Raw genomic sequence first — 16,132 nt, forward strand, 5'->3', positions numbered from 1 at the left:
TTTAATTAAATTAAATACCAGTGTTATTTTAGATGAACATAAATGCTATTGTGGTTTGTTAATATTTAGATTTCATTTTTATATTTTCTGTTTTTGTAATTTTGTAGTGTTTCTATTAGTTTTTATGTATAATACAAATATTTTATTTATAATTTTGCATAGTTATTTTTTTAATATAATATATCTCTATAGTTATTTTTATTTCATTTTTTTTTTTGTTTAAGTTATTTTAGTACTTAAGTTAAACTAAATAAAATTTTGAAATTTAAATAAATTCTTTAAATAAAAAATAAATTATATAAATTATAATAAATTAACTTGAATATAAATATTTTATATAGGAAAATCCAAATTAATTAGTGTTCATTTGATTTTCTGGGGGGGTCTTTAAAGCACAAACCTATTCTGCTCATGTAGAAATGATATCAATATCACTATCAGTGTGTGTGTGTGCGATCTTTGCTCACATCTTCTGGAAGAGGATTTTGTACTGTTCGTCTCCTCGACCGCCTTCCACCTCGTGATCCAGCTTGGTGATGATCTCGTTCTCAAACTGCAATTAAACACAGTGGCTGTAAATAACGAGTGTGGCTAATTTTTCATTTCATTAGCGTCGTTCCTCCCAGCCCTCCTCTCTCTCCTCCTCCTGCGTTTTCTCGCTCTCTTGCGCTGTGTCAAAGAGTAATCAGCCGTTATCAGTCACACCGACTGTGAGCTCAACTTTATCTGCTCATTACCATCACTGCGCTTCATCAGAGGCGTGCACACACACACACACACACACACACACACACACACACAGACAGACAGACAGAGACAGACAGCTGTCTGAGTGATTTTCTTTCAGATGCTGCTCTTCCTGCTGTTATAGAATAAATCAAGATGACTGTACAGCATAGATGAAAACACAATGCAAACCCACACTATGATTTCTGTCCTCCTCACATCATCCTCATATGTTAGATAACTCACATAGCTACTATAGGTGTCATTATTAGCATCAATTTTACTAATTAAAAATTCCCTAACTTCACAAATTGTAATGCAACTGTTGCCTGGTGGACAATAAACTGCTATAAAATCCACATAAACTGGAGACATCGTTAATAGTGCTTCACTTCCACAGTTTAGACTGGATTGTATTTGTTACAATCTCAATACAGTGGAATTAATATTACTAATTATTTTATATAATATATATATTTGCACCTTACTTCAGTTATATAAAAAATTTTTTTAAATAAAATGATAGAATTATAAAATAAAATACAGAGAAGCAGCAAAAATACATATTTTATGATAAAAACACAGATGTAACAAGCAGATAGTTCACTGTCTATTTTAAATGTGCAATTCATATTTGCAGCTTATTTTGTTAAATTTAAAGAAAAAATTTAAATAAAACAAAACTAACAAAAAAAAAAAAAACGAAATAAAATATATTTCTAATTTTTAAGTAGTAGTGCATTTTATGGTTGGCTTTTCCACGGGATGCTAGACTAAAATTCATTGCATTGCACAATATTAAATGTTTGACTTTTAGCAAATATTTGCTCAAACTACAAGACTAGGTGAACACGCAATGAACAACAAAGCATGAGAGGGAAATGGATGGTTTTATACACACGAGACGCCTGTCTGCCAGTTTTCCGATTCAACCACTCAGAACAGCAATTTCCTTTTCATACAGACTCAAGTGCTCTGAGATTTAAGAATTCTGATCTGATGACAGACTTAAGACCACATCAGAATCTCTGAACGGATGTGACTGCTATTCTGTGTCATACTTGCATTAATGTTCAATCCGCTTCCCATATTAATGGTGTACTAGTGCGTCCCATGGGACAGGCAGGCCTGAACATGCAGGGTGTCAAATACTCGCTGAACCTGTGGGAGATTTCAGATTAAACTCAAGCTGCAGTTAGCTGTATTGCAGCATTATCAGTCCAAAGACACTCTCACATATGTAGATTATCATAAAAGCAAAGCATGTCAGAGGAAGCAGTAATCCATAACCTTCCAGCAGTTATCTTTGAGGTAGATGAAGATCTCTGTGGGGTGTAGAAGGCGGGCTGCATCATAATTTGTGCACTAGATAGTATGCAAGAACAGAACTAGCAGATCTTGAACTACAGTATGTTAGATGAATGCAAATGATGTTTGAATGCTCATATGCGTATTTGAAGAACACTGTGATTGTCTGCTTACTTGAATAATGACTACGTTCAGTTTAAATTGTTAGCATTTTAATATTTAAATATGATTTTAATATTTAAAAAGAAGATTTTAATATGTTCTGTAGCATAATAGTTTTTGCTGTGGTGATAAAGTCATGATTTTATCACAGAAATCACGCTGTCTGTGAAAACTGACCATCTGGAAGCAGCGTCTGAAGTGAAACTCGCACTGCATCATGTCAAAGAAGATGGGAATGGTGGCTTTACGCAGCTCGATCTCAGGAACCAGCGTCATCTCCAGAATCGGACCCACCATCTCAGGGATAAACTTGATTTTGTGTGGACCTGCAGGATGTTGAGAAGAAACCAGTTAGCATGCCTGAATCCTTCAGTTTATTTGTTTAAGATCTTTTCTGTGTGTTTTATGCCGCACACACAGGATCTGTTTGTGATATTTTTGCCGGCAGGTGCAGTAGCACAGGGAATATCAACTCTCTGCTACTTCCTCGCAGTGCCTATTTGTGTCTAACAACAACTTTTATGTATTTTGGTGAGCTGTGTACAACTTCTATTTCAGAGGCACGATTTCCAAAGCTCTCCAAAGACAGACTTTCATCTGCGCTCCGCTAATCTTCAGAGTTTGGTGCAATCACAGCGCTGAATACAGCCCGACATCTCGAAATCTCTGGTGTCTGTGACTAAACCAAAGGCGGCTGCTGAGAAAGACGTCTAGTGTGAGGTGGCAAAAATTCCTTCAGAGAGGAACGTGGGAGCCGAAAATACTTTCACAGCGGTACTTCCTTAACTGTCCTGCCACTAATTAGCACCTTCACTTTCAGAGCATTTCCGTTCGCGTGACTCTAAATAACCGTGAGGTGTCTCAGTGGAAAAATAACCCACCTGATTCAGTGCTAAAACTGTGAGCAATGCAAATGTGCCAGACGCAAGCCTTACAAAAAATAAACAATACAGAAATTTGTGAATTATGGTACGTGAAAGCTGCAAAACCTTTAAAAGATACTGTGGTTTTTCAGGACACATGGAGGTTGAGCCTTTTACCAAGCATCTCATAAAAAAGCTACATACCGGTATTTTATGCGATGCGTTTTGATTTATTATTATTATTTTTAAAAGAACTTAATGCTTTTATTCAGCAAGGATAAATTCAACTGACCTAAAGTGAGAGTAAAGACATTTATAATATTACAGAAGATTTTTCTTTCAAATAAATGTTCTATGCATCAAAATATCTTGAAACTATCAAAATGAAATATTCTGAAACTGTTTTCAACATTAATACAAATAATAATGAGAAGAAAAGCTTCTTAAGCAGCCAATCTATGCAAGTCTTGTGTACTTTACATCTATTTTTGTCTGATTTAATAGTGATCTCTATAGTTCGGCTCACCAAGGTTGTACCACATGTCTCGGATCTCGAAGCCAATCTGTCGCCGCATGTCTTGATACCTGTACAACAAAAATATGAAGATATAAGAAAAAGACTTGTCTTCATAAAGTCAGAGGTATGAAATCACGCTCAAAGGCCACAAAATATCTGACAGAACATTTCAATTTATTCTCCTGGAATTGGAAACATTTACAGTTTGCTAGCCTCCCTCAGAATACTGTTCTAACAGGAGCGAACAGATGATCTGTGAATCAGAAAAAGGAGCAGAAGCTGTTCGGAATCAAAGTCAAACGAGTTTAGGAAATGGACAGAAAACGAGAGCGCAGACGTGTCCCGAACCGGCGCTCTGGTTCAAAGAAAGTGTGAAGTAAGCAGCATGACGACAGATCCCTTATGCTTTACCTCCGCGGGCCTGGCATCCATTCATTAGCGCTGTCATCACACACTGACATTTTGGGATGCCTGTGGCCCTCGGCTGAATTCTGAGCCACCATTGATTGCTTTGTCAATACGCTCTCATCCAGTGGTAATTTATGATGACAAGGACGAGGCACGTTGGAGCTCAGTTAACACACAGTAAAGCCTCTCACAACTCCCTCTCCATTCCTTCGGTTTGACCCTCGGTGCTGACGTTTAATCATTTTTTGTGACAGAGATGATGCAGATCAGATGCATGCTAAAGCACATCACATGACTCATCTCGAATCGGACCAGGCCGTTATTTTAGCAATACCAAGATGTGTTGTTATTCTGGTAAACATGTCAACAGTTTAACTAATATTAACTCAATGTTACCGTTTTTTTTTTTAAAGAAATTAATATTTTTATAATAACATACAAAATATTCTATTTTAAATAAATGCTGTTCTTTTAACCTTTACATTTATCAAAGGATCTAGAAAAATAAATAAATAAATAAAGAGCACGGTTTCCACATAAATATGAAAAACCATTGTTTTTTTTAACATTGATAATCAGAAATGTTTCTTAAGCAGCAAATCAGCATATTCAAATGATTTCTGAAGGATAATGTGACACTGAAGACTGGAGTAATAATGATGCTGAAAATACAGCTTTGCATCACAGGAATAAATGAATAATAATTAATCTAAATATAATATTTCACATTATTACTGTTTTTACTGTATTTAAATAACAAATAAATTATATATATATGTATATGTATATGTATATATGTATATATACACACATACATACATATATACATTTTTTTCCCCCAGTTTTTAGTTTACTATAATGACACTAGTAACAGCATGCATCTCAGATAATAGCATGCTTCCTTTTCTCCATCTGATCTCTCCATTCACAGGCTGACTCCACTGACCCGCTCTCTTAATTACTTCACCTCCTCCCGACTTCCTGTAGCCCTCCTCCCTCACCTCCTCCTCTCTCTCCACGGCTCTGTCTGTTTCCCGCTAAGCTCTGCTTTATAATTTGTGTCTCTAGTGTCCGCGGTGAGAGAGCGAGAGAGGCAGACAGACAACGTGTCCTCGCACTTGTACAGAAGAGGAAGCCGAGTCTGTTAACACTCACACCTGTCAGCCCACGGGATGCTCGCTGAATGAGATGCGAACGGAATCCAGCGACAGATGAAGGAGTGCGAGGGACACCCGCTCCTGTTCTATTAGTGCTGTTTGCTCTTCTCCTGCTCATACTGAGCAAAACACAAGTCATGTCTACAGATCAGAATATCAGACGGACTCAAGGGGGGTTTGTTTAGTTCAGTGACCACTTAGCAACCAAATAGCAACACACTGAAAACACCTCAGAGACTGCAAAGCAACACCCTGGCAACCAATCGAAATACCAAGCAAGCACTCCAAGAAGAACCTATTGACTATGAAGTAACACCCTACAGCCACTTACCCTAGCAACCACATAGCAACAACCTAAATTTATTTAGAACATCCTAGCAAGTGCATAGCAACACCAATCTCTTTAGTCCTGCATAGCAACATTCTAAACCCACTTAGAACACCCTAGCAACTGCACAGCAACACCAATCTCTTTAGGTCTGCATCGCAACAGTCTAAACCCACTCAGAACACCATAACGATCACACAGCAACAACCTAAACGTATTTAGAACACCCTAACAAACACATAGCGACAACCTGAACTTTTTACAACACCCTATCAACTGCACAGCAATACCAATCTCTTTAGTCCTGCACATCAACATTCTAAACCCACTCAGAACACCTTAAAACCCCCACAGCAACAACCTAAACTTACTTAGAACAGCCTAGCAACTGCACAGCAATTCTTAACAAAAATCCCTAGTCATCCCTAGAACATCCTAACAACCACAGAGCAACATCCAGAACGTATTAGAAGCCAGACTCAAACACCTTAGCAACAGCGCTACATTGGTCAGGCAAACCGGCAGCATCAAGCATCTGCTGCTGAGTTTCATCAAGGCACAGCTCACAGGCTCTCCAGTAAGAGAACAGTGTATTTCTGAGAGTCTGTAGTGAGTAGGTGAAAGCTTGAGGCCTGATGCACATTTACTGTGATGCCAGTGAAGTTTGGGCTCTGAGAAACAGAATGAGGAGAAGAAAGCAAAAGAGCGAAGAGTCAGCAGCAGCAGCAGCCTCTCTCAGGTCAGCATGGCACCTCCAGCAGAACACAGAGAGAACGGACTGATGAAAGCTGAGGCCACGGCTCTGAAAGAGGCCCGATGGGGGGCAAACAGCACCGAAGAACAAAGACAGAACAGCCCAACAGATTGTTAGAAATATGAGACACAGCGTCCTCAAGACATCAGCACTTTTTCTGATGAAAGCCCTCAAAATGCCAACCATGCGCTGCTTTATTTTTGGGGTTTTGTAGAATTCTAGGACATGAAGTGTAATCAGGTTGAAATGCTGTCAGCAAGTAAACAAATTAAACTCCATTACAGCTGACAGTGTGTTGAGCTCTGCGTGCTTTTATTTTTGCACATGTTTGGTATTAAAATTAAACAGTTCACCCAAAAATATCAACTGCTCATCCTCAGAACCGTTTTCCTTTGAGGAAGTTGAGGAATATTTTTCTTTAGTCAACTATTTTATTTTAAGGAATGTGATGTTAAAAGTTAGTTGAATTATTTTCATCTTATGGACTACTATTAATAAATTACTTCTAAATTATTACTTATTATGGCCAATTAAAATTACTGGCAGAATTAAGCAGTTGTTTAAAGTTTGATGCTGTTTTATTAAATATAAATAAAAAATTAAATGGATAAAATAAAACAAAATTAAAAACAATAAATAAATAAATAAATACATTTTTAATCCATCACTACATTCTTATCAAATCACTCAAACATGCTCTTAAAGGGCAAGAATATTTTAAGAGACACACTTTAAGGGTCAAATCTTTCGATTTCCCTTTAAGTTTGTGCAAGATGATGAAATAATAATAATCATTCAATAATATTAAATATCCAATAAAAATAAAAAAGCTAGCTGATATCATCCGATCTAATACTGTTCTAAAAAATACTGGAATTATCATATTTTCCCTTGAGAAATAGAAAAATCTGGTGGTGAGATCACCGGTTATTCAATTCCTGTGAATTCACCCACAACTCAACAAGCAAAAACAGCTTCAAGAAAGAGGTGTCGCTACTGACACCAGCGCCGCATGGCCTGAGAAAATGGGTGGTTTAGGAAACGTGTCTTCGTGTTCCTGAGAGGAAGCCGTGTGATTCCAGAGGCTGAAGAGTCCTGACAGACAATGATCCGTCTCTTCGAGAATGAGCTCACGTCACAGGCAAACACCGACAGCAGACAGACAGAAGCTCCTGGAGCAGATAACAGGCTCTTCACTGCTCTCTCTCACTCAGCCCTGCTGTCTCTTGTTCTCAGAGGCTTGAACAGCAATGCATGATTTCATGCAAACAAATTTCCTTCACCTTTCTCTGCCCCACCAGATAAAACTTATGAGCATTCATTATTTCTTACAACTTTAAATTGACGACTCTTCTCGTGTTAGTGCCTCCTTAAAGGAACAGTTCACCCAAAAAAATGTATTTACTGAAAATGTTCTCTCTCTCAGGCCATTTGAGATGTACATGAGTTTCTTTATCTGAACAGATTTGGGGAAATGTAGCAGCGAGAAGCCAAAGTGGTGTGTTTAGAACTGAATCTATCCTGATTCAGATTAGATGACATTTTCCATTGGAGAAAGCAATATTATGGCTGGAGGACTCGTCTTTTATCCAGACACAATGGTTTAAAATGTCTTAATGTTGGATTTGTTTCTTACAAACATGCAGCTTTTCACTTCACAAGATGTTAAATGATGAACTGGAGTGGTGTGGATTATTGTGATGTTTTTATCAGCTGTTTGGACTCTGACGGCACCCATTCACTGCAAGTGATGTAATGCTACATTTCTCCAAACCTGTTCTGATGAAGGAAAGCTTATGTACATCTTGAATGGCCTGAGGGTGAATGAACGATTCCTTTAATGAGATATCACTATGCAGCAGTCCATTGTGGGTAGGTGTCTGTGATATAAATGCTTACTTGTGGAAGATTTTGGCCCGTTTGTCACTCGAAAAGTTCTCCAGCTGCAAAGACTCCTGGGTAAGGAACGCCACCGCGAGGTGGAAGTAGTTATTCCACAGCTGAGAGAAAAAGGAGAGATCAGTTAGTAAAGTAATGCTCATCAAAACATTTGAGGAATCACTTATTTATATAACACAGAGAATGAGGTATGGGTTAGCAGACTAGTTTAAAACTTAGGGTGAAAGATTTGAACAAAGTATGAGCAATAAGTACGAACAATAATTATGAGCAACAGTCTGTGCACACACTGCTATTTAAAGCACAGAAGAGCTGATGCCACTCAACAATTATATCAAAATAATTCATTGCCTCTTGAAAGCCAAAGTGTGCATCGCCAGATGAGTTCATGGGTAAAACGAGGACCGGGATAAGAATAACCACCAAACAGCAAACGCAACAACCAACACAAGCACACAGCTCAGAGAAGAGCAGCTTCAAATATTCAAATCAGACACTGGGAAATTGCAGCCTATTAGCCTGTCATGAGTTATTCTGGTAGAGAAATGTAATGATCCCTGCTGGAACTTCCTCTAACACAACCAGGCCAAAAGTGACAATTCAAAAAAAAAACCTGCTTTTCATAAATAAGACTATCTGCTTGTTTTTGTTGTTTTCCGGCAGCACTTCTAGCCTTAATGCATTACACAGGTAAAGTATTAAATGGACAGTTCACCTAAAAATGTTCAAACTAACATTCTTTCTTGAATTGAACAAAATTGGACTCAATTTAGCTGGTGTAATTTCAATACTTACATATAATGGAATTAAATGACAACAAAAGAAATGCAGAAAGCATAGATTAAGTAAACAGTAATTTAACAGATTAATTACATTTCATAATATTTTTAACATTATTATCACCCAAGATGACATTAAGTGAAAACAAAAGAAACTTTGGAGGTGAGTAAACACAAAACAAAAAAACCCAAAACCAAACCAAACCTAAACAGGCACATGTATTAAGAAACTGAACTGTATAAAATAAATAAATTCAATAAATAGTGCAATACTCTACAATATAAAAACCCAATGTACATTACAGCCAACTAACATTATGATCTAAAAGTATGTCAAACGAAAAAACTATACAAAAATAAAACAAAATGACAAAATCAAATACATTTTAAAACAAATAAATAAAGAAAAAATAAAAATAAATTAATAAATAACATGCATTTATAAAACAAATAAATACTGCAACATACCACAATATGAAAGATAATATAAAACAGACTATTTACATTACATCCATTATTACTGTTCAAAGTTATTTCAGCTGAAAAGTAGTTTCAGAGGCTGAGCAAGCTTAAATGGATGAATGAATGCAAGAATGAACAAGAATGAAGGAATAAATAAATACATAAATACATGCACATAACCAGGATTACGTCAACTTGCACTCATGTCATTCCACATTGATATTTTTAAGCATATACTGGCAGTGGATGCGGACCAATTTATAAAAAAAAAAAGGTTTGTGGAAGTTGAAGTCTCACCTGCAGCTCAAAGTTGGTTTGATCGAGAAACTTCTTACCGAGTACAGCGGCGTACTGATTGATGGCTCGCAGGAAGACTCTGAAATCAGAGAAAAAAATGATGTTAGCCACTGTCTGTTCAACGAGAACTAGTGCAAACAACATCACAGCCATACTATATCCATTCATTTTCATATTTAAATGAGCGTGTTTGTTCTTAACCACAGCTTGAAGAAAATTAACCATAAACACAGCCAGTTAAACACAGAATAATGTCATTCCTGACAGAACTAAAGCTACGTTCAGCGTGCGGCGAGAAAGCACATAAACTACAGATGATAAATTTAATCACAGGTCTTTAACTCTGCCACACGGAGACCACATTAGGAGGATATTAGAGAGACTTAAAGATACTCTATCCACTTAGTCCAATAAAGGCCGTCTCTAATGAACTATGAGAGAGAACAAGAAATCTTTATATACTTCTCTAACTGCAATCAGTCTGCAATCAAAGCGACTCATGAACAGACTCAAAGCGCTGAACGTCCAGATCATTTCACATCTGTAATGTGACATCATTTGAGTAGAAGTCGTGTTCACTCACTGCGCTGTAAATGTATGTAATGTAGACTTTTCCTACCATTTCCCAACAGAAAACAGCAGTCTCAAGACACATAAGATGGAAATAAAGCAAGCAATACATGCTGACTTCTAAAAAACAAACAAAAAAAGAAAAAAAGCTTGTTTTGCATTATAAGCTTTTGCCTGCAACAATATAGCAATTAAACATTTTCTACTGATATATGAGAGTTTGAGTAAATTATTCAGGGTTGGGGATTTTCAATAAACAATGAAATGCAACAACATTCAAATAAACACTTATTTAACAGATTATTTACATTACAGATAATTGACATTATTATTATGCAAGACAACATCAACTGAAAAATCCAGAGGGAAGTTCAATGGGTTAAAAGTTTATAAGTAATAAAAGTAAGTAATAAAGTAAAGCAAGTAATAAAGTAGCAAGTAAAACAAAAAAATAAATGAATGCATTCGATTTAAATTGCATGCATAGGACCAGGAACATATTCAAAAATTAAATAGTTAAAAAAAAAAAAAAAAAAATCCTAAATACACTGCACTACACTACAAAATAAAATACAATATAAATAGATTATTTATATTACAGCCAATTTAACATCATTACTGTCCAAGATGATGGACATCAAAAACTAAAGCAATTTTCGAGCAAGTACAATTTGTTGAAAGGTTAAAAAAAAACAAAAAAAAACAAAGACATACACACATATACATACATATATATATATATACATACATATATATATATATATATATATATATATATATATATGTAGTTAGTGCCCTCCAAAAGTATTGGAACAGTAAAGACAAAATTGCTCTGTTGGCTGTGGAGTCAAGACATTTACAAATATGATTAAAAGATGAATACGAGACAAAACTACAGAATGTCACATTTTATTATTGGGTGATTCAACACAGATGTTTTATCAGCTAAGAAGTTCAGCACTTTTAGAGTTCATCTCTCTATCTGATGTGAGCATAAGTATTGGAGCAGTTGCCTCACAGGTCTTTCTAAGAGATCAGCTGTGTCCTGTTGCATTAATTCTTCAGATATTAAAAGCAGGGAATATGTCATGTCAGTTATATCCATTACTTCTGTATTCTGAATCTTGCATTTGATGATGACACACACAAACCAGGATGAAGATGAGGGAGCTGACTTTGAGAGAAAAGCAAGCAATTTGGATGCTAAAAGAAAAGAGGAAGTCAGTTAGAGCTCTAGCAAAAACAAAGGGCATGGAGAAATCAAGAGTTTAAACCACCAGCGACACCAGCAACCAACAACGACCTGATCGGCTGAGAAAACAACAGTAGTTGATGACAGACAAATCATTAAAGCTGTGAAAATGAATCCTAAAAGACGTGTCTGTAAAACCACCAACAACTTCCAGAAAGCTGGGGTGATGCTCTGACAATCTACTGTCCTCAGGAGACTTTGACACAGAATTACAGATGCTACACAGCAAGATGCAAACCTCTGACCAGCACCAAAAATAGAAAGGCAAGATTAGAGTTTGCAAAAAAGCACAAAGGTGAGCCAGAAGAGTTTTGGAACTGTGTTTATGGACTGATGAGACAAAGATGAACCTTTATCTAAGTGATGGGAAAGCAAAAATGTGGAGAAAAAAGAGACCTGCAATGATCCCAAGCATACAGCCTCATCTGTAAAGCATGGTGGAGGTGGTGTCATGGCATGGGTGTGCATGGCTGCCTCTGGAACAGGCCCTCTCAACTTTACTGATGACTTAATGTATGATGACAGTAGCAGAATGAATTTGGAAGGGTACAAAACCATCTTGCCTACCAATATTCAAGAAAATGCCACCAGATTCATTGGGAAGTGCTTCATATTGCATCAGGACAATGACCCAAAACACCCTGCCAGTTCAGTCAAGGAATTTATAAGAGCAAAGAAATGGAAAGTCTTGGATTGCCCAAGTCAATCTCCAGATTTAAATCTGATTGAACATGAATTTCACCAGCTGAAGAGGAGAATAAAGGCAGAAACTCCCCAAAACAAGCAACAATTGGAATCGGCTGCATTAAAGGCTGGGAAAAGTATTTCAAAGGATGAGAGCAAGAGTCTGGTGATGTCTATGGGTCACAGACTCACTGCTGTGATTGTGTGCAAGGGATCTGCAACTAAATAATAGCTTTTAATCTTTTATATCTGCCTTATGTTCAACTGTCCCAATACTTATGCTCACATCAATGAGTGGGATGAACTCTAAAAGTGCTGTTCTTTATATTTGGTAAAACATGTATGTGTTGAAACGGCTAATAATAAAATGTGACATTCTGTAGTTTTGTCTCATATTCATCTTTTAATCATATTTGCAAATGTCTCGACTCCACAGCCAACAGAGCAATTTTGTCTTTACTGTTCCAATACTTATGGAGGGCAATGTATATTTTTAACATTTTTCTTTTAAAATACAACTCGAATTGGAAAATGTTTTTTAAAATTTGAATGAAATGAAAACTAAAAGAACTTCAAATCACGAGCAAATATTTTCATAACAGAACATAGATAAAACAAATGTTATGCACAAAATGAGCTCATTTCAAATTTGATGCCTGCTAGAGGTCTCAAAATAGTTGGGATGGGGGCTTGTTTACCACGGTGTAGCATCTTTTCCAAACGTCTGGGCATCGAGGTTATGAGTTTCTGGAGTTACTTCTGAGAGACTCTGCCTCTCTAAGACATCCCTTTTATAGCTAATCATGTTACAGACCTGATGTCAATTAACTTAATTACATTTACATTTAGTCATTTAGCAGACGCTTTTATCCAAAGCGACTTACAAATGAGGACAATCAAAATTAGTTGCAAAATGGTCTCCCAGCTGAATCTTTTCAAAATGTATTGCTTTTCCAGCCCTTTGTTGCCCCGTGCCAACTTTTTTGAGACCTGTAGCAGGCATCAAATTTGAAATGAGCTCATCTATGTTCTACTGTAAATAAAATATTGGCTCATGTGATTTGAAAGTCTTCAATATACTACGACATCAAATTTAATATGAACAGATTTACATTATAGCCGGTTAACATTATTACTGTCCAAGATGATGTGAGCTGAAAAGGAAAGTAATTTCAGAGGAAGAGCAATTGAAATATATACGATGTTAAATAAATGTATTAATTTGTTTTAATGAACACCCATATGACAAGGAACGTGTATTAGGAAATTAGTTTAATACATAAAATGTATATTTCATGTTCAGCTGTTCTGCTAGGTAGTCTAAAGTCCAACATTATCAAACTGTCATGTGAGGACACTTGAGAAACACCAGCTGATGCTTCAATATCAAGTGTCAAAAGTCACCAGCTGAAGTAGATCGGACAAGTTTCTTATTATTAATTTCCACCATCAAAGTGTGAGCGGCAATGTTAACGTCTGACCCCTCATGTGTGAGCGTCTGTCAGATGTTTGACATCTCATTAGCGCCACTGGATATCAGCGACTGAATTGTAAGTAGTCTTAAAAGGCTCTGGTTGTGTAAACGTATCAGAAGCCTTATTAATCATCCTTTAATCTCGAGCGGGGCGGCACGATATGTGCCGAATTAATTTCTGATTGACTAAGATAAAGAGTGCGAGCGAGCGCTAACATCACGGATCTGGAGGACGTTTGACTCCTGCATTGTAACGGAAAGACGGAGAGTTTCTCATCCAGGCCAACAGATACAATCTGTTGATAATGAGCTGCTGAAAAATGGCTGCTTAATGTGACTGCAGACATTAATAATGCAAGTGAGCTTTACTGAATCAACAGATGGACAGAGAGACTGATCCGGACAGCAGATTCAATCTGACACGCATTAAAATAAGGATGTGGACGAAAGCAGCAGTCACTTCAATATGTTGGCTCAGGAAATTATACTGTATTGTGGATACTGTGGTAAATGCATCAGTGCACAGCTATCACTGAATATCATTGCTTTTTATTATTGAAATGTGAGATTGAGCATGAAAACAGAAATCTGAAAATATAAAAGCGGGATGTGTCTGTTTTTGGTTTGCATAAAATAAAATAAAATATTTTATATTGGTAATTAACTGGATATAATATATACACTTGTTTTTTTTAAATGGGTCCTATTATGCTCTTTTATAAAGTCTTGATTTTGTTTTGGGGGTGTACTAGAACATGCTGCTGTCATGCTTGGTGGTTCGAAAATCGCATTATTATTCACATAATTTACATTATTACAATACTTTCTCCCCAGCCTGACACAAACGACTCGATTAGTTCCGGGTTTGATGAAGGCCCACCTTCTGAAAAACGAAATGTGTTGTGATTGGTTAGCTGTCCCAGTGCGTTGTGATTGGTAAACAGCTTAGACGGCGTTTCAGTATTGCCCCGCCCCTTGCCAGAACAGCAAGTTCAGAATATTGAACAAGAGGATCGCGCAGAACATTTGCATGCACGGATATTGCAAGACACATTAAAGTGGTAATGCTATTTTTTGGGGGGGCTAAATCATGTTTTAGATGGGATGTCAACAACAGTTTAAAAATAACTGCATTGACTATGTACAGATAAGTGCAACGGTAATATGTTTATTGTTCTTTAATTCTAACATTATAACATGAATTGCACTGAAACTGTCTTACAGTTGAATTTATTTATACTATAGTCCCACAGAGTTCCTCTATTTGTGGCCGCATATATATGCAAATTAATTATCTGCCAGCAGGAGGCGCTGTTGGAGCAGAAGAGTAACTCTGTACACAAAACAGAGCTCCGCTCACAAATGCTGCTTTATTAGACATTATATGCAAGATTAAATGAAAATGACATCCACATTTTTCTGAAAATAGTTGGTTTCTATCAGAAATACAGTGATATAACCCGCACTGGGTTTAGATGTTGAAACGTGCAGTGCTCCTCAGCCCCCAACCATTCAAATTTCTGTAGGCGGGATTTACAATTTGTCATAAATACAGGAAAGCAACTTTGTAGTCCAAACAAGCCGTTCGTTGTAGTTCTTGAAAAGGGATTTTTAAAAAAACTAAATATCTCCCTTTGGAGTGGACTTTGAGATTTGTAACTTTGTAGGTCGTTTTATGCCCAAACATACACACTACACACTGACTACACACTGACTAAAATTCAACAAGTGAAAAAGCATAATAGGACCCCTTTAAAGAATTAATAATTTTATTCAGAAATTATGCATTGAATCGATCAAAACTGACAGTAAAGACTTATAATGTTACAAAAGATTTATTTTTAAAATAAATGCTATTTTTTAACTTTCTATTCATCAAAGAATCCTGAAAAAATAATGCATCAAGTTTTCGAAAAAGATATGAAGCAGCACAACTATTTTCAACACTGATAATAATCAGAAATGTTTCTTGAGCAAATCAGCATATTAGAATGTTTTCTTCAGACAGGAGTAATGATGCTGAAAATTTAGCTTTGATCACAGGAATATATTATATTTTACAATATATTTAAATAGAAACCCGTTATTTAAATCCGTAATAGTATTTCACATTACAACTATATTTACTGTATTTATTAACAAATAAATGTAGCCTTGATGAGCATTGATCATTTTCAAAAACATAAAAAACAATCCGCAAAATTTGAACATTGGTGTAATTAAGCATTAATGCATGGTTATTTATACACCATTAGTTTTCTATGAATACCTTCTGTGCATCATAACATAAACCACTACTGTGATATAAATTTACTCCGTGTTTTCTGTATTAGTGTTGTGGAAATGTGAGGCACAATGGCACTCATAAAAACAGCTTCATTTGTGTGCACTCTGTCATCCTATCTGATCGTAACACTGAAGTAAAGTGACATTTTAAGTCATTTTTAGCATTGGAAATGAGTGTTTTAGAGCTTCCAAACATGCAGTACAGA

At 36.3% G+C, this 16,132-nt stretch overlaps 1 protein-coding gene across 2 annotated transcripts in view; it reads right to left on the reverse strand.

Annotated features, from left to right (window-relative positions):
- Positions 1-16,132, reverse strand: part of LOC306858161 (dedicator of cytokinesis protein 1-like) — a 233,237-nt gene that overhangs the window by 45,751 nt on the left and 171,354 nt on the right. For both annotated transcript variants that reach the window (XM_079398558.1, XM_079398557.1), the window contains exons 30-34: positions 9,661-9,739; positions 8,123-8,223; positions 3,586-3,644; positions 2,374-2,522; positions 468-553 (exon numbers count right to left, since the gene is read on the reverse strand). In XM_079398558.1, the coding sequence (XP_079254684.1) occupies positions 468-553; positions 2,374-2,522; positions 3,586-3,644; positions 8,123-8,223; positions 9,661-9,739 (474 nt within the window). The remainder of the gene's footprint in view (positions 1-467; positions 554-2,373; positions 2,523-3,585; positions 3,645-8,122; positions 8,224-9,660; positions 9,740-16,132) is intronic.

The sequence above is a fragment of the Barbus barbus genome, assembly GCF_936440315.1.
Source record: "Barbus barbus genome assembly, chromosome: 38".
NCBI lineage: Eukaryota > Metazoa > Chordata > Actinopteri > Cypriniformes > Cyprinidae > Barbus > Barbus barbus.